Source organism: Bombina bombina, chromosome 2 (genome assembly GCF_027579735.1).
Source record: "Bombina bombina isolate aBomBom1 chromosome 2, aBomBom1.pri, whole genome shotgun sequence".
Lineage (NCBI taxonomy): Eukaryota > Metazoa > Chordata > Amphibia > Anura > Bombinatoridae > Bombina > Bombina bombina.
The window spans coordinates 992,958,412-992,982,189 of NC_069500.1; the positions used below are offsets into that span (position 1 = coordinate 992,958,412).

The 23,778-nt window shown below is 33.8% G+C and overlaps 1 protein-coding gene across 1 annotated transcript in view; it reads right to left on the minus strand.

Moving 5' to 3' along the window:
* The window catches only part of COL25A1 (collagen type XXV alpha 1 chain), a 220,349-nt gene that overhangs the window by 24,597 nt on the left and 171,974 nt on the right, over positions 1 to 23,778 (minus strand). Inside the window, exons 21-27 of the mRNA XM_053700184.1 lie at positions 20,121 to 20,165; positions 17,931 to 17,975; positions 16,135 to 16,215; positions 11,953 to 12,015; positions 9,048 to 9,098; positions 7,986 to 8,012; positions 6,850 to 6,930 (exon numbers count right to left, since the gene is read on the minus strand). Coding sequence (XP_053556159.1) covers positions 6,850 to 6,930; positions 7,986 to 8,012; positions 9,048 to 9,098; positions 11,953 to 12,015; positions 16,135 to 16,215; positions 17,931 to 17,975; positions 20,121 to 20,165 — 393 coding nt within the window. The remainder of the gene's footprint in view (positions 1 to 6,849; positions 6,931 to 7,985; positions 8,013 to 9,047; positions 9,099 to 11,952; positions 12,016 to 16,134; positions 16,216 to 17,930; positions 17,976 to 20,120; positions 20,166 to 23,778) is intronic.

Genomic DNA, 23,778 nt, shown 5'->3' on the forward strand with positions numbered 1-23,778 from the left:
TAATGTATAATACATATACACTGGCAGTGAGCACACTTTTTATACGCTATACCCTGATGAGTACACTACTCTGTATTAATAGGATGAGAATGTATACTCTGATGAATATGCTGTGCTGTATAATAATAGAATATCTATACAGTAATGTTAGCATATTGCACTGATGTGTCTATATGTTGCACAGTATAATGATGATGGGTATCTACACACCTATGTATATACTGGCTGCTATGGACCCCCAGCTCCTGGGCCCTGGTGCACTGCTACACCTGCTGCACTAATGGTAATTCTGCCCCTGCATGGACGCTTATTAAGGCATGTTTATTCCTGTCATTAACATATATAGATATCCAGTGAAGGGGCGCACCACAGAGACACTCAGTCCAAAGTAAAAGTTACTGTTAATTTATTTCGGCACAAATGTAAAAGCATATAGTCAGGCACACAGGCCCAGCAGGCTCACAGGTAAAAACATAACACAGGTGTGTCAGATAGTCAAGCAGACATGTTTCGTGAGCATGCTCACTTGTTCACTGCATGTTGGGCTAATCTGACACACCTTTACTTATACCATGATTTTAAAGACACAGTGTAATTTAGAGTGATTTATATACTGGTATAATTAACAATGGACTCTAAACTGTATACTTAAGTTTATAAACACTACATATCAAACTATAAATGAAAGTAAGTCAGACAATTAGTTTAGAGTATGTAAACCTATCACACATGATAGTTAAATAATTCTGTTAAGTGTTTATAAAGGGAATATTTACTGCTGTTTGCAGTTATAGAATTTGTGTATACCTCTCCAGCTGTATAAACTTTTTGTTTCATTTGTTATAACACATATAGAAAGAATTGTCCTAATTTAAACCTTTGAAATTTAGAGACAATATGAGGAATATATAAATCCAATGCATAAAGGGGGGGAGGGGATATTTTATAATGGTATGTGATTACATGCAAAGAAGAAATGCAATTATTTAAGTAAATAAATCAAGGTCCCTCCTCATATTTAAACCTTGAGGGTTGCTTGTCTTAAGTGAAAAAATCCAGTAGACCTCTCGTTTATTTAGTTTATCCTCCCTGTTGCCTCCTCTTCTCCAATGGGGTACATGATCAATTCCTTGTAAGGTTAAACTAGACATGTCTGAATCATGAAGACTTTTAAAATGTCTTGAAATTGGAGTGTCTGATTTCTCATCTTTCCCAGATCGTAAATGTTCTAAGAACCTGTCTTTGATAGGACGCTTCGTTTTACCTACATACTGACAATTGCAAATTGTGCATGTCAAAAGATAAACCACATGAGTGGTATTACAGTTGATGAAAAAATTTATCTTGTGATCATTTTTTGTTGTACTAGAATGAAAAGTGTTACCCTCTAATGCATGTTCACAGGTTGTGCAATCTCTTCTTCTGCATTTATAAAAGCCTTTCTTTCCTTGTAGCCAGTTGGTATTAGTTTTATTCATCATATCAGAAGGTGATAGATGATTGGCTAAGGTTTTACCTCTCCTAGGTATAAAGTTTATTCCCTGCTGCACTCTCTCCTTCAGGATGGGATCTGTGTACAAAATGGGAACACTTTCCCTTATTATATCACAGATTTTGTAGTAGTCTGTACTGTAGGTCGTTATAAATTTAGGTGCAGTAGTCATGGCTTGCTTGTTCTCTTTCTTTCTATATCTGAGGAGATGTTCTCTAGGTATGTCTTTTATGCTCTCTTTCGCTTCATCTAGAATATTATCAGTGTAGCCTCTTTGTCTTAATCTATTGGTGATTATCTTGCTATTTTCCTCATATTGTTCTTCATTAGTGCAATTTCTTCTTGCCCTAATGTACTCCCCCTTAGGGATGCCCTTAAGTACATGTTTGGGATGGCAAGATTTGAATGACAATAGAGTATTGCCTGCAGTAGGCTTTCTGTAAAGGCTGGTTTCAATTTTATTCTCTGTCATATTGGCAGAAATTTTTAAATCTAGGAAGTTAATGGTCTCTGCATTGTTCTCTCCTACAAATCTGATTCCATCATCATTGTGATTCATGAACTCACAAAAGGAATCTGCTTCAGATTCACTACCCTCAAATACAAAGAACAGGTCATCAATGTACCTATAAAAATGCTTTATTTTATTCCTGAATGGATTTCTCTCTCCAAAGACGTGGCGCAGCTCCCACCACCCCATAAAGAGGTTGGCATAGGAGGGGGCAAACTTTGCCCCCATTGCTGTACCACGCCTTTGGAGAAAGAATTCAGTGCCAAACATAAAAAAATTATGCGTTAGGAGATACTCAATAGCTCTTAAAATAAAAGTCTTAGTAGCTGAGTCATATTCACTATATGAGTCAAGAAAAAATTCTATTGCAACCATACCTTTATTGTTTTGTATACAGGTATAGAGAGAGGTGACATCCACCACTAAAAATCTGAAACTAGATTCCCATCTTACTTTATCTAATTTTGTCAAAATAGCAGTTGTGTCTTGTATATAGGTTAAGAGTCCTTTGACTAGGGGTTGTAAAAAGGTGTCTATCAGATCACTAAGAGGTTCATTTAAGGAACCAATCCCTGCGATGATAGGACGCCCTGGAGGACACACAGGATCCTTATGTATTTTTGGAAAATAATGGAAGATAGGGGCAACTGGATGCGAGGGTATAAGTGCATCTTTAGTAGCAGCACTAATTATATTATTATGTTTTGCAAACAAAACAATACCCACCAATTCATGTTTGTATAACTTCGTGGGATTATTCTGAAGTTTGCTATATACCTCTTTATCATCCAGTTGCCTCCTAGCCTCCATTATATAATCTGTTTTATTGAGAATAACGACATTTCCCCCTTTGTCTGATGGTCTAATGAGGATTGATTCATTATCAGATAAACTTTTTAATGCATTTTTTTCACTGGCTGTTAAATTAGAGGAGTTATTTGGTTTCTTTGAATTTTTCTCACTAAGCATAGTGAGTTTTTCCTCAATTGTTTTTTGAAAGATGTCCAAAGCTTTTGGACGGGCATGTACAGGGTAAAAAGAGCTTTTCTTCTTTACATGATCACATCTGGCCTCTAATTCTTTAGAAATATCACTATTGGATGTATCACCTTCCCCCATTAATTCATTTAAATCATTGATAGTGCACAATTCAGAAAAAGAAAACAGATTATCAGAAATTTCATTATTTGTTGTTTTTTTTGGTCTCAGTTTTGTTAGACTCCTGCTCACTCATCCCATAAAAATGTTTCTGTAGAGTAAGCTTGCGCACATACCGATTCACATCTAACACAGTTTCAAATAGGTTAAAGTGTGCGGAGGGAACAAAATTGAGACCTTTGGATAAGAGAGAGATTTGAGTTTCATTTAAAGGAACAGTAGACAAATTTATGACATTTAAATTTAGGTCTGTTTTTTCTGTCCTTGTGATCTTGTCACATATTTCTTGTGGAAGGACTTGCCCCTGTATCCCTGTTTGACCTGACCGGACATCTTGGGCTTTATTTTTGTTTTTCTTGTTGTTGCTTTTGCCTCTTCTTCCTCTATGTGTTTTTTTTCTTGCTGTTCCTGCAATTGTACCTTCCCCGTTTTTTGACTTCTCACTAGTACCTTCTTCTGGCTCCATTTCCTGTAACGAATGAAATACTGCTGTAGCACATTCTTCTGTGTTCTCATTATCTGATGAGTCTATCTCTTATTCAGTGTCTGAGAATGTGACTGATTTTCCTTTTTGTTTGCCAGATCCCTTCTTGTTAGGATTCTTTTTGCCTGATTTATGTGACCTGAATTTATTCCTTGAGTATTCCTCATATGACCATTTGTATACTTGATTTAATTCGTAATCCTTTTTATCTCTTGACATTTTATTCGATTTAAAATGCCAAAGTTCCTGTCTGAAACTAATCATTGACTGTTCAAATTTTTTATCATATTCTTTAAATTCTTTTTCTTTTTGAAATTCTTGTAATTGTATTTGCACTTCTTTCATCTCCTGCAATAGATCCCTTCTTTGCTTTCTTTTGAAATCTATTAATAGGTCAATTAATGCAAAGGAGCAGGTGTCCAAAATGTTGTTCCATTTTTTAATGAAATCAGCGTCATATGTAATGAATGATGGAAATTTTTTGATTCTCAATCCCCTTGGAATACGTTTGTCATTCTTGTATATCAAAAAGGATTTAATGTCCAGATCTAATTTTATATCCTTTTTGCGCAGAGAATCAATTTCAAAGAATAGCGTATCAATAGTGTGTGCAACTTCCTCATAAACATCATTGGATTCCTCATTAAAGTCCCTTAGTACATAACATTCCATTTCTTCATTATCCATTTTAGCATGTGTTATTTGATAATATTTGTATACAGTTTAACATATATAGTTGTAGTAAATGGCCCAATATATGATATCTTGCACAACAAAGGAGAACTGCTAGCAATGTGGAAAAACAATTACAGCTGTAACACTTCATTAGTACGTTTGCAAATAGGGTTTCTGTATATGTGTGTAATTGTTAAATGTTCATATGTCTGTTCTGTTATGTCAAAGTAGTCTCGCTGGACAGAACAGAATGTTTCTCAGTAATCTCGCATATCTTAAAAAGCGGGTGTCCATGGGCATACAGGGTTGTTCCGAAGCACTGTGACCTAATCATGAGATAAAGGATTTAAAAAAGACGTGATTGCTAATGTGAAGTATCTTTTCTTGCTCATGAGTTTTGTTTTTTTTTGTTTAATTTTTCTTAAGGTTTTATTTTGTGCGAGTGGACTGTTTTATATTGGGAGTTTTTGGTTTTGTTTTCATTGTTTTTTTTGTAAGGTTTCTAAAACATTTTTTGTAATGACGTTATCCTATGCCATAGGACATTGCAAGATAGAAGTCGCTCTATTGAATGATTTCCTTGATTGATCTTCTCACTCTCTGCTTTCATGAGGGACGAGTACAAATCTTTAGCAATTTCACAAAGTTGACTGTTAGGTACTTCCTACTAATGCTCATCTTTTGATAGGCATATTTGCTTATTACTGTACAAAGTCGGAATTACCTATCAACCACTTTAGAAGTAAATACACAAATGATACTGCTATATAAGTTTCAATTTAAAACACTTTTACTTTACATATTTTTCAAGCAAAACAATTCACTATGTTTAATTGCTTTTGTCATTCATATGGATGATAGATTTTGAGTACTTCTCAATTTTAACAATTATTGTTAAAATATTGATACATTGTATGAGTACAAACATAATATTCTGAAGACCTATGTAGAAAGAAATACAATGCTAATTCATACACATCTAAGATAAAAAGAACTTATTCAATTAATAAATATTTTAATATTTACAATTTTGAAAAGGTTTTAAAATAGTCATATTTTAAGAATACATTCATTTCTAGTTATGATATTTTTATTTGTAGGGTAATAACATAAACAAAAACATTTATAAACGTATAAATTCATTAATATACATTTCTTATTCTAATACCACTAAAAACTATTATAACACATCTTGCTTTCGGAAAGCACAATGTGAAATTTATATTCATTTGGATTTAGTGCTCTCTAGTGGTATATAATGGGAATAGTATTAATTTTGGTTGCATATCTGATATATATAAAAATACAGATGTTTATTTAACAATTGTTACTTTACTCTTAATCAAATTTAATAATAGTTGAATATAAATAGTTATGATTTAATTTGGCATATTTTGTATTTCTGTTACTGATTTGTTTTATGCTTACTCAGGCATAGCTATTCTAAAATTGTGTTTCACAGTAACGCACAAAGTATAACAAGAAACCAGGTAAAATAACACTTTGGAAAGCTTGCAAGTGACCAGGACCTGCAGAAACCAACCATGCTATATATTATTCTATGCAGTATTAGTTTGTAAGATCAATGACTGGGTGTTTTGAGGTAATCAACAGTCCAGGGTCTAGCCAGTGATTTGTTATCTTATTTTTTTGTAATTAGATGATATTGCCATATATGGTATGCCTCTGACCAGCGATACACTCCCTGAATGCCATTTTCCATTCATATTCTTTTTTATGTAGTCTGGGGAAGTCATTCCCCTTCTTCTGAGCAAAATCACAGCTAAAGGCAGCATCAACTTAATTAATAACCAATTTTTATTTTTAACTATATATTTTCATGTCTGATATTAGAATTTACATTTTGCCCTTCAAGGTAAGAAATACAATTTTTCAAAATTAAGATATTCTGGACCCAATATGGATTGAAATACTCGCAGTCAGAACTGAGGTATCTTTTTTATTTCAAGACAAATGAGTAAGCATAAAAGTTAAACAATTCTATAACCTAATGGAAAATAATGTGAAAACTAGTTAACAATGTGAAATATAACACTTATTTTCCAGTTAACATTCAGTTAATATTTTAACATATGTAAAATTTTAGAAAATTAATTTTAGCTAAAACTTTTTTTAATTGTTATTATTTTACATTTAAAAGGACATAATGGTGAGTAAGATTAAACAAGCACACAGCAAATCAACACAAGTATTCATGAGATTAATTAACAATTAAACAAAAATGACAAAACAAACATATAGACTATGACATTAATAACCAGTGCACCCTGGGGCTTTGACATCGCTGCCAGGGTGAACATATAAACAAATGACAAAATGGTACTAGGGGTAAGTTACATGGAACTGTAAGTGGAACACACAAAAGGGATAATTGTGTTTCTGCTCCAGCAATACCATTGTCATAAATGTGTGTAAAGGTGAAATGCAATAAAATATAATCAGTGAATTGAAACTGAAAAGAAAATTAATTATGGATTGAGGTAAAATTAAATAGATTGTTTTACTTACTGGAAGACCCAGGGGTCCTCTGTCACCCTTTTGACCTGGCTCACCCCTCAATCCTTTAAGACCATTTAACCCTGGTTCACCCTAAATGTAAAATGTTTGTTGACTGTGTTAGCTGGGACAGAACAGGGTCAGTCATAGACATCAATACATATTCCAGTTTGTCAACAAGCACTCAATACAATGATGTGCTTATGGGGGTGAAATAGCCAAGATTTTTTAGCTAGAATACAATTGGGTTTAATCTTAAAATTAACTTGTTTTTCAAATGAATTATACTTTCAAACATAATATGATTTATCTTTTGTTTACATATTAAATAGTACAAACTGGAATCTGCAAAACATTTAAAGTAAACCTTTAAGATCTTGTAATCTGATCTAATGTAAGTATTACTGAACCCTGTACTAAAAAGGAAAAAAATAAGTGCTATATTGTATAGCATTTATTTTTAACATGCTAATGTGTTTACACCTGGGAAAAATTGTTTTATAAAAACTGATTTAAAGTGCTTCTTTCAAATGATTTCAAAATTAATAAAAAGAAAGGTTCAAATTGGAATATACCAATAATAAAAAAAAAAAAATATATGCTTTAATGACAAAATGAACACCCCAGAAATCGTTATCAGGCCTTTACTCCTTTCACTGTAATCCCCATAAATATATGCATATTAACATAGTTTTACAATGTATTTTTTAAGAAAAATATTGTGGAACAATCATTTTATGTAAAAATATATTCTCAATAAAAATATATTCTCAATAAAAAATATTTAAGAGTGATTTTTGTGTCATATATATATAAAGTTTTTTTTAATGTATAGATTAGTGGCGCTGTGATACCTTGTAGAGTTTTAACAAATGTACCTTTTTTTCATTAGCGGCAAATGCTTCGGAACATGACAGTCATTATAGTGCATGTTACAAATCTATACTCTGAGTTTTTTGTTATGCTATTGCAAAAGCAAATGCAGAGCTTTGTATATTTCCTAGCTGGGACTTGCAATTTCAGGTGATAAGGTATAAAAAGAGCTTAAAGGTTTACAATATAATTAATAACAGTAAATACACGTATCACACAACATTTACACATGCACAATTCAAGTTATTAAGGAAGATGATACTGTGCATGTTTACCTTTGGCCCAGTCAGTCCGTGTGGTCCCTAAAATAAAAGTGGGCATCTTTAAACAAAAGGTTACAAAAGAATTGACTAGTTTTCACAGTTTGTACCTGATTTCTAACCTCTCATTTCCCTCTTAGTTGCTTGAGAGACTAATCCATTACCATATGGTTTCCTACCTTTTTTTTTTATTCCTAAAGGACTTACCAGATCCAGCCTCTACTCTCAAGTGAGACTGCCCTTATTAAAGGCACAGTCTAGTCAGCATTAAACTTTCATGATTCAGATAGGTTATGCAATTTTAAACAACTTTCCAATTTACTTTTATCATCAAATTTGCTTTGTTCTCTTGGTATTCTTTGTTGAAAGCTAAACCTAGGTAGGCTCACATGCTTATTTCAAAGCCCTTGAAGGCCACCTCTTATCTCAGTGCATTTTGATAATTTTTTACAACTAGACAGTGCTAGTTCATTTGTGCCATCTAGATAACATTGAGCTCACTCCCGTGGAGTCAGCACTGATTGGCTACAAAGTACTGTTCTTGGTCCTCTCCTACTGTATTTGTACAACTCATCATTGAGAAACATGATACAATATTTAGTTTCCATATAACCTTTATGCTATTGGTAAACAATAATTTAAATCCTCTTCTGACATTGGTTTTGAGCTTTTATGTTATGTCACTAACTGCATTTCTGACATATATGTCTGAATGTCTCCCTGTACCCTAAAACTTAAAAACGCTCTGATGATCTCTCATTCTATTACATGTGCTTCTATCAAACCCATTTTATTATGTTCTCTTTACTACATTATTTTTTATAGTAAGCTGTTTGTTGGAACAAGACCCCTATTATCCTATAATTCTGTAATATAATATGTAGTCTGCACTCTGTTGTTCAGTGCTATATGGGCATAATAAATTAAAGATAATAAAAATAATAATAATAACAAGTTTAATAGGTCATTAAAATCTATAGCTTTTTCTAACTAGTTTTTAAAATTGACATCTAATAATGTTACTTTAGTAACCAGAATAAACAGTTTAATGCACAAATACAATATAAATCTGCTTACCATTGGGCCGGGAGGACCGTGGGGTCCAGGTGGTCCTGGGGGGCCAATAATCTGGTACAAATAAAAAAAAAACAATGACAAAAATAAATTAAATATGTTCTATTGTATCAGATTTTCCTTCTTTTTATTATGAAGTCTGAGCCATTTTTGGTTCAAACCAGCATCTCCCTACTCATGAATACCCTGGGATTACTTTATATGGGATTCCAATCCATTAGAAACTCTGCTCTTTAAATTAGTTAAGACACATGAATTACCAATGGGATATTACAGAATAATCAGATATTTGTATACTCATTTATGGTAAACGTGGAAAAATAGTTTTCTCAGGTATTTGAAAAAGGTATTTTTATGGGGGTTCCAAACATGTACACAAGAAGCAAAATATATGTAGTTAATGTAAGATATAGGGGACTATGTAAGAAGCTGCGAATACAGCTGTTTCCGCGCGAGTTTCAGGTTTGCCGGAAACAAAAGTTAAGAAGCAGCGGTCAAAAGACAGCTGCTCTTTAACTCATCCGCCACCCCTGAGGTAGCGGATAGCAATCATCCCAATCAGATACGATCGGGATGATTAACACCTCCTGCTAACAGCCGTTTGGCCGCGAATGTGCAGGGGCCGGCATTGCACAAGCATTTCACATGAAATGCTTGTGCAATGATAAATGCCAACAGCGTATACTGTCGGCATTTATCGATGTCCGCCCGACACTTGATAAATCGGCCCCATGGTGTTTTGATCCAATATTAGTGCTAACTCCCTAATGTTTTTGAGTGCAGGCGTTTCCATTTATAATAAAAAAAAAGTGGCCAATTAACTCTTTAATATCATTTTGTGAAATGTTATGAACATTGTTTTAAATGTTCAAACTCTTTTAGATTGTCATATTATAGTTTATTAATATATGTGAACTGTGCATGTACAAATACTTTAACATCTAAAATGCACCATTTAAAACCGACCATACCATCTGTTTGAGATGACCTACAATTTTTAAAAAATCACTTTATATAGCTCTTATAAAGGATTGGAATAAGCCAGGGGTCTCAACAGAACTACAGAAATACTGTGAATGTAACAAGGCATTGCTTTCACTTATTTACATAAAAATGGTATAAGACGCGCACTATTCCTATTACTTAATCCTGTTATAGCACATGTAGTATTTTCCAACTTATTATAGTATTCATTTTAATAAAATGTATTTATCATTCATGCAATAAATGTGTCACACTAACAAGTTTAATTGGAAGGTTTGACATAAATGTCTATTGAAGATGTGACAAGGTTGTAATTTCACTTGACATCACATATACACAGTTGAGTCTGTAATAATTCCACAACTAAAAAAAAGCATATATACTGTATATATATATATATATATATATATATATATATATAAAACTTTATATATATAAAACTAAAATATAGTCAGGAATATAGCACATCTTCCTATCCTTTTCAAATAAATTATATTAATAAATCTATGAATAAAGAATAAAAATAAAAGTATATATAATAACAGTTATTTAGTAAAGAAAATAAATATACATATACATAGACTGAATAATATACACACCGAATCCAATGAAGGGCAGTAACAATTCCTAAATTATAAATGGAGATAGGTTGAAGAACTGCTGGGCACTAGTTAAAGGGACATGAAACCCAAATATTTTCTTTCATTATTCAGATAGAGAATACAATTTTAAACTTTCCAATTTTCTTTTTTTTTTTTTTTATCTAATTTGCTTTATTCTCTTAATATCCTTTGTTGAAGGAGCAGCAATGCACTACTGAGACCTAGCTGGGAACCAATAACATGAGGCATATATGTGCAGTCACCAATCAACAGTTCCTGAGTCTACTTAGGTAATCTTTTCAACAAAGGATATAAAGATAACAAAAACAAATGAGGTAATAGAAGTAAATTGGAAAGTTATTTAAAATCAGATGCTGCTCCTGAATCATGAAAAAAAAACATTTTGGGTTTCACGTCCCTTTAAAAGTTAAAGAGGTCCATATTGTGGTCCAGGGCTCATACTTTTTCAACCCAATCAGAAGATAAATTAAGATATAAGAACAAAGTTCTTCTCATAGCAATATTAATGCTTTTCAGCTGATTTGCTTTAGGTCTTCTTAATACCTAGTTACTTTTACATGTACAGCATTCGCTTAGGGACGCTGACATTTCCTAGACATGAATGCTGTAAAAAAATATATGTCTGAAACAAGGAAACTGATCAACCCAATACATTATGATAACAAATACTATTAAATAAATGACTTGTTCAGTAAAGCTCAGCTAATTTATTTATTCTGTCATTGTACTGAATCTAATCATTAAAGTGTCTAACAACAAGTGCCCTTTGCAGGAACAAGATCTTTATTAAAAGTAACACTGCACACCTTTGCTTTGCATTTTGAAGTAGGAGTAGAGTAATGTTAATAGCTATAATACATTTTACATATTATGACAGACAGTCTCCTTTAGGTTCAAATATCCTCATCTTACTAATGTGTTTAAAGACAATTGCAACACATTTTTTTCAAGTCAAGTTTGGAAAGCTGTTTTGGTTTCCCAGGTCTGCTACTGTAAGTATCATATCTAAAAAAATTCTTTGTTTTCTTGGTCATTTTAGTTGAAAAGCAGGGATGCACCTGTCTGCAGCACTATAAGGCAGCAATTTAGCAAGAATGTTATTTATATGCCAGAGCACTAGATGGCAGCACTATTTCCTGACATCTAGTGATCTAGATACCTACCTAGGTATCTCTTTAATAAAGAATACAATGGCAACAAAGCCAATTTAATAATAGAAGTAAACTGGAAATGTACTTAGAATTGTATGCTCTGTCTGAATCACAAAAACCCATTAATATCCCTTTCAGTCCCATACTCACAGATGCTCCATGGGGTCCAGGTGAACCATGATCTCCTTTCTCTCCTTTCATACCGTTTGCACCCTGGAAAACAGATACCAATATGACAGCATATGTTATACCATCTTCTATCGTATGCAAATAAGCTAAATACATTTCTATAACATTTACTTTGCATTGAAAAAATGCTCCACTCATATTGTGGTAAGGCCTTTGGCTTCATATAAAGCTTAACTTTCATAAATGAAAACCATCAGCAGCAACATATAATGTTAGCAAATACATTATTTACCCAGACACTGTATAAAGCCATCTTGTAAGCCCCTCCTCTGCTTTACATTAACTTAAAGGTTCATGAAACCCAAACATTTTCTTTCATGCTTGAGAAAGAGCATGCCATTTTAAACAACTTTCTAATTTACTTCTATTATCTATTTTGCTTCATTCTCTTGATATACTTGATATACGTGTGATTGGCTCACCCATGTGCATTGCTATTTCTTCAGCAAAGAATATCTAAAGAATGAAGCAAATTAGATAATAGAAGTAAATGAGAATGTTGTTTAAATTGTATTCTCTACCTGAATCATGAAAGAATTTTTTTGGGTTTAGTGTCCCTTTAAGTATTCTTAGTGGGTACCACGTGTTATTCATTATTATGTCTTTTTTTAAATTGCTCAGTAAATATTCTTAATTTTTTGGGGGTGAGTGGGTGGTTGTCAGCTGCTTTATCAGGTCTTTTGCTTCGCTTGAGTGGGAAGAGGTGGACCCCAATATTTATTGCAGTACAATTCCTTTTGTTTTTGGTTTGTTTGCTTTGCCACCTTTTTTTCTTAGTCATAGGTTTGCTTTTGCTCCATTTTCTCTACTTACCTTTTGGTGACTAATATTTTGCTTGTCTCCTTCTGTGGCCACCTCAGTGCTTGCGCTGTTATGTAAAGGAAGCCACCTTTGGTTTGGAGCATGCTAGTAAGGTGTCATTTCAACAGCCATTTTGGATAAGGAAATATTTTTCACGTTGAGGCATCCATATTTTATTTTAGTGCTGTTTATGTAACAGTGGTCATCTTAATTAAGGGTGTCTACAGTTTATTGAGGTGGCCATCTTGTCTACATTTTTAAAAGAATGTCTGTGGGGAAACATCCTCATGCCTGCAGACTACTTAAGAGCACAAGAATTAAGAATCTTCCCGGGCCTACGTATTCTTCACTTTGGGAGTTTTTTTAGTCCTATTTTTTCCCGTCATAATCTTATAACCAACAGTAAACAATTGTCAACAAAAACAGTGCTTTTATGTTTCTATTTAGAGCTAGATTACGAGTGACGAGCTAACTGTTGCGCACAAGCAATAAGGGGTTTATCGTTTGTCTTTGCGTGCATCGGATGTATCTTGCGTATTACTAGTTGAAAGTAAACATGTTCTCTTGAGCGCAATTGAATTTAACACGAGTTGGTTTAGTGCGACTTCAGAGCTCTGGTTAACTGTTATGCAAGAAAAACAAAGTTGCATAAAACACATCTGTACATTGTACAGTACAGTTGCACTCATAATAACACTGTGTAATAAAAGTTATTAAAGAAAATATTGCATAAAAAAGTTATAAGGGCTCAAACATATGAGGTCTCATGGGTTAGAAAAAAAGGCCTGCACAGGGCTTTAACAGAGATACATACATACATATATATATACACATAAATACATATGTATACATATATAGACATATATATATATATATATATATATATATATATATATATATATTTATGCAATATTCATTTTTAATTAAGTGTTAAACTATGTATTTACTGGAAATATTTCACATTCCAATGTTTTTCACATAAGGGAATATGTTCCAAGTATTTTTAAATATATATAGGTATAGTTATATTTGTTTTCAAAAAAACACCTTCTGCTATGTGAAGAACATTGGAATGTGAAATATTAATATTTCATTACAGGTTAGCACACTTGGTTAAACACAATCAGTTTGCACCTGAGTATGGTGTTAAATTTTTTCCCCACTCTCCCTACTCCATCAAAGTCTAATGGGGAATATTACAAATTCAGCTTTTTGTGCTTGTCGGGTTAGCGCTCATGTGCAAACTTGTAATACGGTGCAAAAAGCTTACTTCTAGCAAAGTTAACATGTGAGCGGGAGAGCTAATTTGCGCTCCACTTGTAACCTAGCACTTAAAAGGATCTCATATATGAAATCATTGAATATGATGGAAATGACTAAAGACTGAAAAAGGGCCAGTTCCTGCTAGTGGCGCGATGTCCCCTATTAAAAGTAATGGAGCTAGCTGGAAAGGGCACTTTACAACGTGGAGTGAAGTTAGCTGTAAGCAGGGGAGCACTTTAAAAATAAATCCTGCGTATAGCATCTTACAATCACCTATATTTTGTATGCATGTGTTTTTCTATTTGGATTATAAGTATTTTCAGTGTTTTGAGAAAAGCTTTGCACTTTTCAATTGGCAAGAAAAATAGTGAGAACTGTAGTGTGAAAATCTTTACAGAATTACGCTGAGACAATTTCATATACACCCTGTGCATGGGTTTATGGAGAAAATCTAAATATACTTTGTGCAACATCATTCTACACAGCATGTCTACTCAGATAGCCAATTATTATGCCTGGTATTATGTTTTCAATAACTGACTCTCACTGATATAGTTTACTAGAATAATATTTTCTAATTAAAGAGTATTACAAAAATGTTTCTGTTACTGTTTTTGTTGATACAGAGATGTTAATGTACAATTCAGTTTTGGCTGGAATGACCCTTTAAACATGTATTCAACAAGCTGTAAGATCATTAGAAAAGTGAGTATGCTATGCTGTTTGAATTGCTAAGGCTGATTGAACAGCACCATACAGATTTATGAACACATTCCAACACGTAATTGTGCCTAACATAAAGCAACAGTTGATTAAATCCTTCTGCATTTCTACATTCATTTATAGTCTGCTTCTACTAAAAATGATATGTTGTAAAGACATATTAATATAGCCAGGATCGTGGTAATGTATTACTTTTAGACATATTTCTTCAGCGCTACATAAAGCTCTTTAAAAAAAAATGATAAAAAAAAGATTTACATTTTACTACTGGCAGAGCATACACACTTAAAGATGTGCCTTTATGTAATGTGCTTTATATTTACAATGCATATTTATTTCTCATATATCATACATGCAAAATTGAATTGGAATCATATTAATATTTATTACATTAAGGGGCCATTTAACAAATGTCGGGCAGACATGACCCGCTGTAGCGGATCATGTCCGCCCGACGTCGCTAAATGCAGACAACATAAGCTGTAGGCATTTAACATTGCACAAGCATTTCTAGTGCAATGCTTGTGCAATGCCACCCCCTGCACATTCATGGCCATTTGTCCGCTAGCAGGGAGTGTCAATCATACCAATCGTATCTGATCGGGATGATTGCCATAAATAGATGAGTCTTCTGCCTAAACAACTTAAAAAATCACCAGTTACAACCAGTAGTTGATTATGCCTGGTATATATTATCTGTATGTTTTCAGCAGTGTTGAATGTGAAGTTGTTAATTAATAACAGTGATAATAAATGGCAGCTATTATTTTCATTCATTAAATAATTAAAATAAACGCTACAACCAAAACCTAGTCTAATAATTCATCCTTTTCATTCTGAGTATGTTGCCTGTCGTCAATGAAGTGTCCTTTCTAATCACATTTTCAATTTACTTTTATCATCAAATTGTTCCTTTGGTATTATTTGTTGAAAGCTACACCTAGGTAGGCTCATATAGTAATTTCTAAGCCATTGAAGGCCGTCTCTTCATATAGATAACATTGTGCACACTCCCTTGAAGTTATTTATGAGTCAGCACTGATTAGATAAAATGCAAGTCTGTCAAAATAACTGAAATAAGGGGGCAGTCTGCAGAGGCTTAGATACAAGGTAATAATAGAGGTAAAAAGTATTTTAATATAACCGTGTTGGTTATGCAAAACTGAGGAATGAGTAATAAAGAGATTATCTTTTTAAACAATACAAATTCAGGAGTAGACAGTCCCTTTAACTCTGCACATCATAAATGTATTTTATTGATCTAGAGAAGGCTGCAGATAAAGGACATATATCTAAAATAAGTGAGAAATATGCAGATAGAGAAGCAAACAAATAAATACAAGTTTCTATACTTACAGGCAACCCAGGAAGACCAATTCCTCCTTTTTCTCCAGGTATACCAGCTTCACCATGGTCACCCTTTGACCCTTTGGGACCCTGTTAATAAATACAATTTAATAATCATCAATGAGGCTAGGTGCAGCAGTACAGATTATATCATACATTGTACACATATAGATCTCAAAAGCATACAAATTGTGCTTATCTCATATGCTCATCAAAAAGTTCTTAATGATATATGTTACGTTTACAGGTACATTTTAGCACTAGTGTTGCCAACCCATTGTTATTTCCAGGGATCTCCCTTATTTGCCCAAACTTCTTTATAGTCTCCAAGGCTTCCATATTTATCTGCTTGTAGAACATTTTGCTCTCTTATTTTTACAACATGTAAAATCTTAATTTCATACATTTAGTATTGTACTCCTGGGGTCTTATTTAGTTAATAATGTTGATGTATCTGACAGTTTGATGTCTTTACTCCCACTGTGCCTTAAATGAGAAATAGAATTAAAGTGATGGTAAATTCGTATGTATTGCAAAACATATTCTAGATGCTTTTACTTTAACTAGCAGATCGATTTGCTTATATTTAAAAAATAAACTTTTTTTACTTTGTTATTCCGTTTTTATTAGGGTAACCGTACAGTCTAATAATCTGCCTCTCTCTCTATTTTTCACAGGGGCAGCTGTGATTGACATCGGTTTTAGCCAATCATCAGCTCACCATGCGCCCCATGTGAAAACGGACCTGCACGCTCCCGTGCTCTCAACTCACTCATTGCTATGGACTGCGCATGCGCAATTCTTACGCTAATTGCGCATCTCTAAATGATAATACTAATAATAATAATAATGAGTATTATCATTTAGAGATGCGCAATTAGCATAAGAATTGCGCATGCGCAGTCCATAGCAATGAGTGAGTTGAGAGCACGGGAGCGTGCAGGTCCGATTTCACATGGGGCGCATGGTGAGCTGATGATTGGCTAAAACCGATGTCAATCACAGCTGCTCCTGTGAAAAATATAGAGAGGCAGATTATTAGACTGTACGGTTAACCTAATAAAAACGGAATAACAAAGTAAAAAAAGTTTATTTTTTAAATATAAGCACATCGATCTGCTAGTTAAAGTAAGAGCATCTAGAATATGTTTTGCAATACATATGAATTTACTATCACTTTAATGGATTTGCATAAATTTGTTACATGTATTTAGCTAAATTGTGTGAATGAAAATGAACTGTATGAAGAATATAATTGGACCAAAATGTTTTAAATTGTAAAATACACCCCCCCCCCCCACCCCAGTAACTACAGTATCATTTGTCTATACAATTATGTAAATGTTGTTATTTCCTTAGTCTGCCTTATCGTCTTCGTAAAAAGTTGGCAGCCCTATCTAGGTCACAAGTTAAAGTTAACCAGAATAATAGCTAAGATGTTAACCCTATATGCCCTAGTTGTCATAGCTATTTTAGATGATATTTTGAACTTTGCCATTTTGGTCTTGACATTATTGAAGTAACAAAAACAAAAAAAGTAATGTGAAAAAGACAATATAGTAATGCCAAAATAAAGTATGGAAAAATAACATATATACCCCATATGCAAAATGATCCCATTGATCATTCCCTAACCCAAAAAAATGTAAAACTTAAAAATGCATATTCAAGAATATTGCTCATAAGCACAACATATGTGATTCAACTTTATATGTTTTTTTTTTTAAACACTAAGTTATAGATGACATTTCTAGTATAAAAAAACAAAAGTGAAGCCTATTATATATATATAAAAATATATTTACCTGCTCTCCATCAACTCCTGGTGGACCAACAGGACCTGTCTCACCCTAAAGAAAGAATTTTGGAACATGCTTTATTCTTTTGTTGGATAATGAAGCTTTCAAGTAGCAAAATGGTGGTAAAATCAAAGTTTCTTGACTGGTTAATCAATGAGATCCATTTAGTTTCATTGGGCAGTCCTTTGGTATTTGGTTAAATAAGTAATAGGCAAACAGCTTCCCACCAAGGGCTGAACTTATAGTCCTAAATCCCTAAATAAGTAGCATATTGACATTTACTCCTATATTGGCTCAACATTAATAGTATTAATGTTTACTACGTATGTGTGAATTAAATGGGGGGGCAGTGATATGTATTAAATGTGGGTGTTCTGTAGAGTAATATAATAGTAGTGCCCCTTCTGGAAGTAATGATAGGATCAGAAAACAGGATGGGGTCCATAAATCCAAGCATGCATACAGCCTCTAGGCTTACAGTCACCCATTACTGGGCTGAATGAACCATATTTTGTTTGGGAGAGAGCTTGACTTTTCAGTAGCCTACTTTATTATGTAAGGTTTTAATAGATAAATCTAAGAATTATATTGCAATTTTATGTGTCTGATACCAAGAGAATGAAGAGAAATTGATAATAGAAGTAAATTGCATAGATGTTTAAAATGTGGACCTAATTTGGGTTTTGTATCCAGTGTTCCTGTTTGGAGACGTGACAAGGGTTAACTGATACACCCCAAGTTATCAGGCCGCCTCTACTAGCACATAAGGGTGCGCCAGCTGAATATGAGTACCCATTTGGCACTTGATGTTGTAGTGTCCAGCTTTTACACCTGATCTACATCCATGTTTAAAACCTGATCTGGAGTGATCTGCAAGGAGGAGAGCAGCCGTCATCCCTCAGATTGAATGATATAAGTCTATGGACTATTCACACTATCCATTTGATATAGTGTGGGACTTCATTTGGTCTGGTTATTATTATTTCAGTTGATTGCATCACTTTAATGCATTAATGTTTTATTGAATTAAGGATATTTTTTATTTTTCAATTTTTACTTTGTATTTTCATTTTAAGTTTTGCTTTTATTTGATTGTATTATTTCATTTCATATTGTTGTGCACAATTATCTTAATTATCATCTATCACACAGATAGGGGCCTAATTACAAACGTGCAAGCGGACATGATCCGATATTGCGTATCATGTCCGCCGCACATCGTTGATTGCCGACATTTATCATTGCACCAGCAGTTCTTGTGAACTGCTGGTGCAATACTGCCCCCTGCAGATTCGCGGCCGCTAGCAGGGGGTGTCAATCAACCCAACTGTATTGGATCGGGTTGATTTCATGCAATGTCTGTCGGCCTCCTCAGAGCAGGCAGACAGGTTATGGAGCAGCGGTCTTTAGACCACTGCTTCATAACTGGTGTTTCTGGCGCTCGCCAGAAACACGGCCCTTCAAGGTCCGTTCGGAGCTTGATAAATGGGCCCCATAGTGTAGATTTATATATGGCTCTATATTAGATTGTAAGTAAAAAGTGCTTTTTATATCTGGTATGGGTTTTGGGTTACGCAATAGCGCCCCCTGCTGCTCATTTGTATATTGATTTCTATTTGTATAGGATGTAGATAGGTGATAGGCAAGAAGGTAAAGATATGTGAAACCCCAAAATGTTCTTTTGTGATTTAGACAGAGTATACAATCTTATTAAAATTACAAATTTACCTCTGTTATCAAATTTGCTTCACTGCCATGGCATTCTTTGTTGAAGAGATACCTAGGTAGGTGTCTGGAGCACTACATGGCAGTGCTACCAAATAATACACTTGTGCTCTTGCAAATGCATTCTTGCTAAAGTGCTGCCATATAGTTTTCCAGGCACGTGCATGCTCCTGAGCTTTTGTTCCTGCTTTTCAACAAAAAGATACCAAGAAAATGAAGAAAATTTGAAAAAGTTGTTTAAAATTGGATGATCTATTTGAATAATGAAAGAAAAGTGTTGGGTTTCATGTCCCTTTGAACAAATGTAAAACAACTAATAGAGGCTAACTAACTTACACCCTTCCTCTGAAAGTCAACAGATTTAAGTTGAAGCCAAGATATATATTAACAAAGTCTGTCACATCATTATTTTTTAACCACAAAAAATAAACATATTATTTAGTATCCAGTAAGTAAATTTCAAAATAATACCTTTGGTCCAGGTAAACCAGATGGCCCAGGTGGTCCTGGGGGTCCCTATATATAGAAATAAATCATTTAATAGAAAGGATCAATAACATTTGAATCTATATACATTTGGTTGTTTGTGACAGTATTGCAATAGTTATTGTTAAAGTAAACAGCAAGCTACACATATTATGTTACTGCAGGCACTGGCACTGTGTATCTAATGGGCACCACTTTGTTTAAAGGACATTGTTATATTCCATCATGTATATAAAAAGCTGCATTTAAACATGCAGAATATATTTCTGCCTTAAAAATAAATGTTAAAGGGACATAAATGAATATAAGGAAAAAATGCAAGTAGTATGTGTATTAACCACACTAGTGGAAATAACACATATTTAAAGTCAGCTATGCACTAGTGTTGCACTACTGGTGTGCATATGAACATGACCACTGAGCCAATCAGGAACAGCATATGTGCATAGCCTTTAATCACTGGCAGTGTTTAGTTCAGGGTTAATATTTCATTACAGGTCTTAAACACATTAAACTAATAGAGCAGTATCAGTTGTATATGTACTTTCTACTAATTCTCACTGGCTGCTAAGGACAACTCCCACGTCTCTTTTGATGTAGAGGGTGCAGCTCACCCAGCATGAAAAAATAGTTTATTCAGAAAAATAAATTTTTCAAAAACAAAACAATTTTTCAAAAACCCTCTTTTGGATATAAAAATATTGACTACAATGACCCTTTAAACTTAGTTCCTTATCTAACATCACCAAAACTGCAAGTGGATCTTCAGGGGTTAGTGTTAGGTTTTTTTAAGGGTTTATTGGGTGGGTTTTATTTTTAGGTTAGGGTTTGGGCAGCAATAAAGCTAAATGCCCTTTTAAAGGCAATGCCCATTCAAATGCCCCTTTCAGGGCAAAGGGGTGCTTAGGTTTTTTTAGTAAGGTTTTTATTTGGGGGTTTGGTTGTGTGGGTGGTGGGTTTTACTGTTGGGGGGGGTGTTTGTATTTTTTTTTACATGTAAAAGAGCTAATTTCTTTGGGGCAATGCCCCGCAAAAGGCCCTTTTAAGGGCTATTGGTAGCTTAGTTTAGGCTAAGGTTTTTTTTTATTTTGGGGAGGCTTTTTTATTTTGATAGGGCTATTAGATTAGGTGTAATTAGTTTAAATATCTGATACTTTGTTTTTTATTTTGTGCAATTTAGTGTTTGTTTTTTTTGTAATTTAGGTAATTGTATTTAATTTAGGTAATTTAGTTAATTGTAGTGTAAGGTTAGGTGTTAGTGTAAGACAGGTTAGGTTTTACTTTACAGATAAATTTGTATTTATTTTAGCTAGGTAGTTAGTAAATAGTTAATAACTATTTAGTAACTATTCTACCTAGTTAAAATAAATACAAACTTGCCTGTAAAATAAAAATAAACCCTAAGATAGCTACAATGTAACTATTAGTTATATTGTAGCTAGCTTAGGGTTTATTTTATTGGTAAGTATTTAGTTTTAAATAGGAATTATTTAGGTAATGATAGGAATTTTTATTTAGATTTATTTGAATTATATTTAAGTTAGGGGGTGTTAGGGTTAGACTTAGGTTTAGGGGTTAATAACTTTAGTATAGTGGCGGCAACGTTGGGGGCGGCAGATTAGGGGTTAATAACTGTAATGTAGGTTGGGGCGATGTTAGGAGCAGCAGATTAAGGGTTAATAATATTTAACTAATGTTTGCGAGACGGGAGTGCAGCGGTTTAGGGGTTAATATGTTTATTTTAGTAGTGGCGATGTCCGGAGCGGCAGATTAGGGGTTAATAATTTTATTTTAGTGTTTGCAATGCGGGAGGGCCTCGGTTTAGGGGTTAATAGGTAGTTTATGGGTGTTAGTGTACTTTTTAACACTTTAGTTATGAGTTTTATGCTACAGCTTTTTAGTGTAAAACTCTTAACTACTGACTTTATAATGCGTTACGAATCTTGGGGGATAGGCTGTACCGCTCACTTTTTGGTCTCCAAAAAGAAGCTTGTAATACCGGCGCTATGGAAGTCCCATTGAAAAAAGACTTTACGAAAATTGCGTAAGTTAATTTGCGGTACAGCCAATAAACTGTGCTGGACAGTTGTACCTACAAGGCACGTAATAGCAGCAGTAGTGAAAAAGCAGCGTCATGAGCCTTAACGCTGCTTTTTTACTCGTAACGCAAAACTCGTAATCTAGCCATTTATTTGAAAAAGTAGAAATGTAAGCTTAAGGTTCAGAACCTGGGTAGCGCTTGCTGGTTGGTGGCTAAATGTAGCAAACCAATCAACAAGCTAGCTCTACCCAGGTGCTGAAATAAAAATGGGCCGGCTCCTAACATTACTTTTCTGCATTTTCAAATAAAGATAGCAAAAGAACTAAGAAAATTTGATAATAGGAGCAAATAAAAAAGTTGCATAAAATTGCTCTATCTGAATCAGGGAAGAAAAAAATGGGTTTAGGTTCCCTTTAATTATTAAATGTACAACTGAAATTATAATTTGCTTCTCAGCTCAGTTATCTATATTCTGTAATGTATGCAAATAAAAACTGATCCCATTATGGTACAGATCACTTTTAAAATATATAAATTGTATGAAGTAATATTAGAAAATAGTGCTGAAGCGGGGCAGTAAAATCAGAACAAATTAATGGTGGAATGTAGAATTGCCTAAAAAAGCTGAGAACTACATGTTGACCAAAATGTTTCTTCAAGAAACTATCCCTTGTAGAAGAACATGAAGAGTTTTAATAGTAGAGGTTAACTATGGGGTTACTTTCCAGGCACCACTTGTGGTTCCTCCTCTGAACATGCAGTGTATGAAGCATACTACCAACCCTACAGTTGTAAAATATATTTCCCAGTACTGCAGGGCTCAGAATTCTAAAGGCAGGCACCTCCCAGACAAACTTTTATCTTTCAAAGATAATTAATAATTAATTTAATGACGAGTTAGTGTACTTGAGAAAATGCGCTCAGGTTTGCGCAACTTGTTGGGTGTTTTGTTTTCCAGTTTTCAAGTTCCATTGAAGTCTATGGAAAAATAAGTTAACACGGTTGCAATATTGTGATTTTGTTTTTTTGCACGTGTTGGGTTAGCGCACAAGCGAAAACGTTTTACTTTCAACTTGTAATACACGTGGTGCCAGACCTGCGCAGAAATCCAAATTTAAGCACAGTTAGCGCAGGAGCGATAAATAGTGCTACACTCGTAATGTAGCCCTGAATTGGTTGGGGAGTTTCTCGAGTTATCACAATGCAATATCATTTTGTTTGTAAAAAGTCTACAGCCACTAATGACTTTTCAATGGAAAAGCTCACAAACAGACCTTTTTGATGGTTTAGTACCTGTTTCTGAAGTAGAAACTGGGAGGTCACCCGAAACTGACTGATACAATAGCCTATTTACACCTCTTAAGGTTACAGTAAAGTTCTATTCATGAAACTCCTTTGTTAACTGTGTAAGGGAAATACATTTGTGACATTAATCTATTGTCTATAAATCCATCCCCAACACTGACCATAAGAATGCCATAGGTATCTTGATGCATGATGGTTATATAGCTATACTCACTTTTAAACTTTCACAAGTATTATTTTTCACAATATTTTTTTTATTTATTAAAGAGCTGTTCACATTTTTTGCGTGATCAGAAA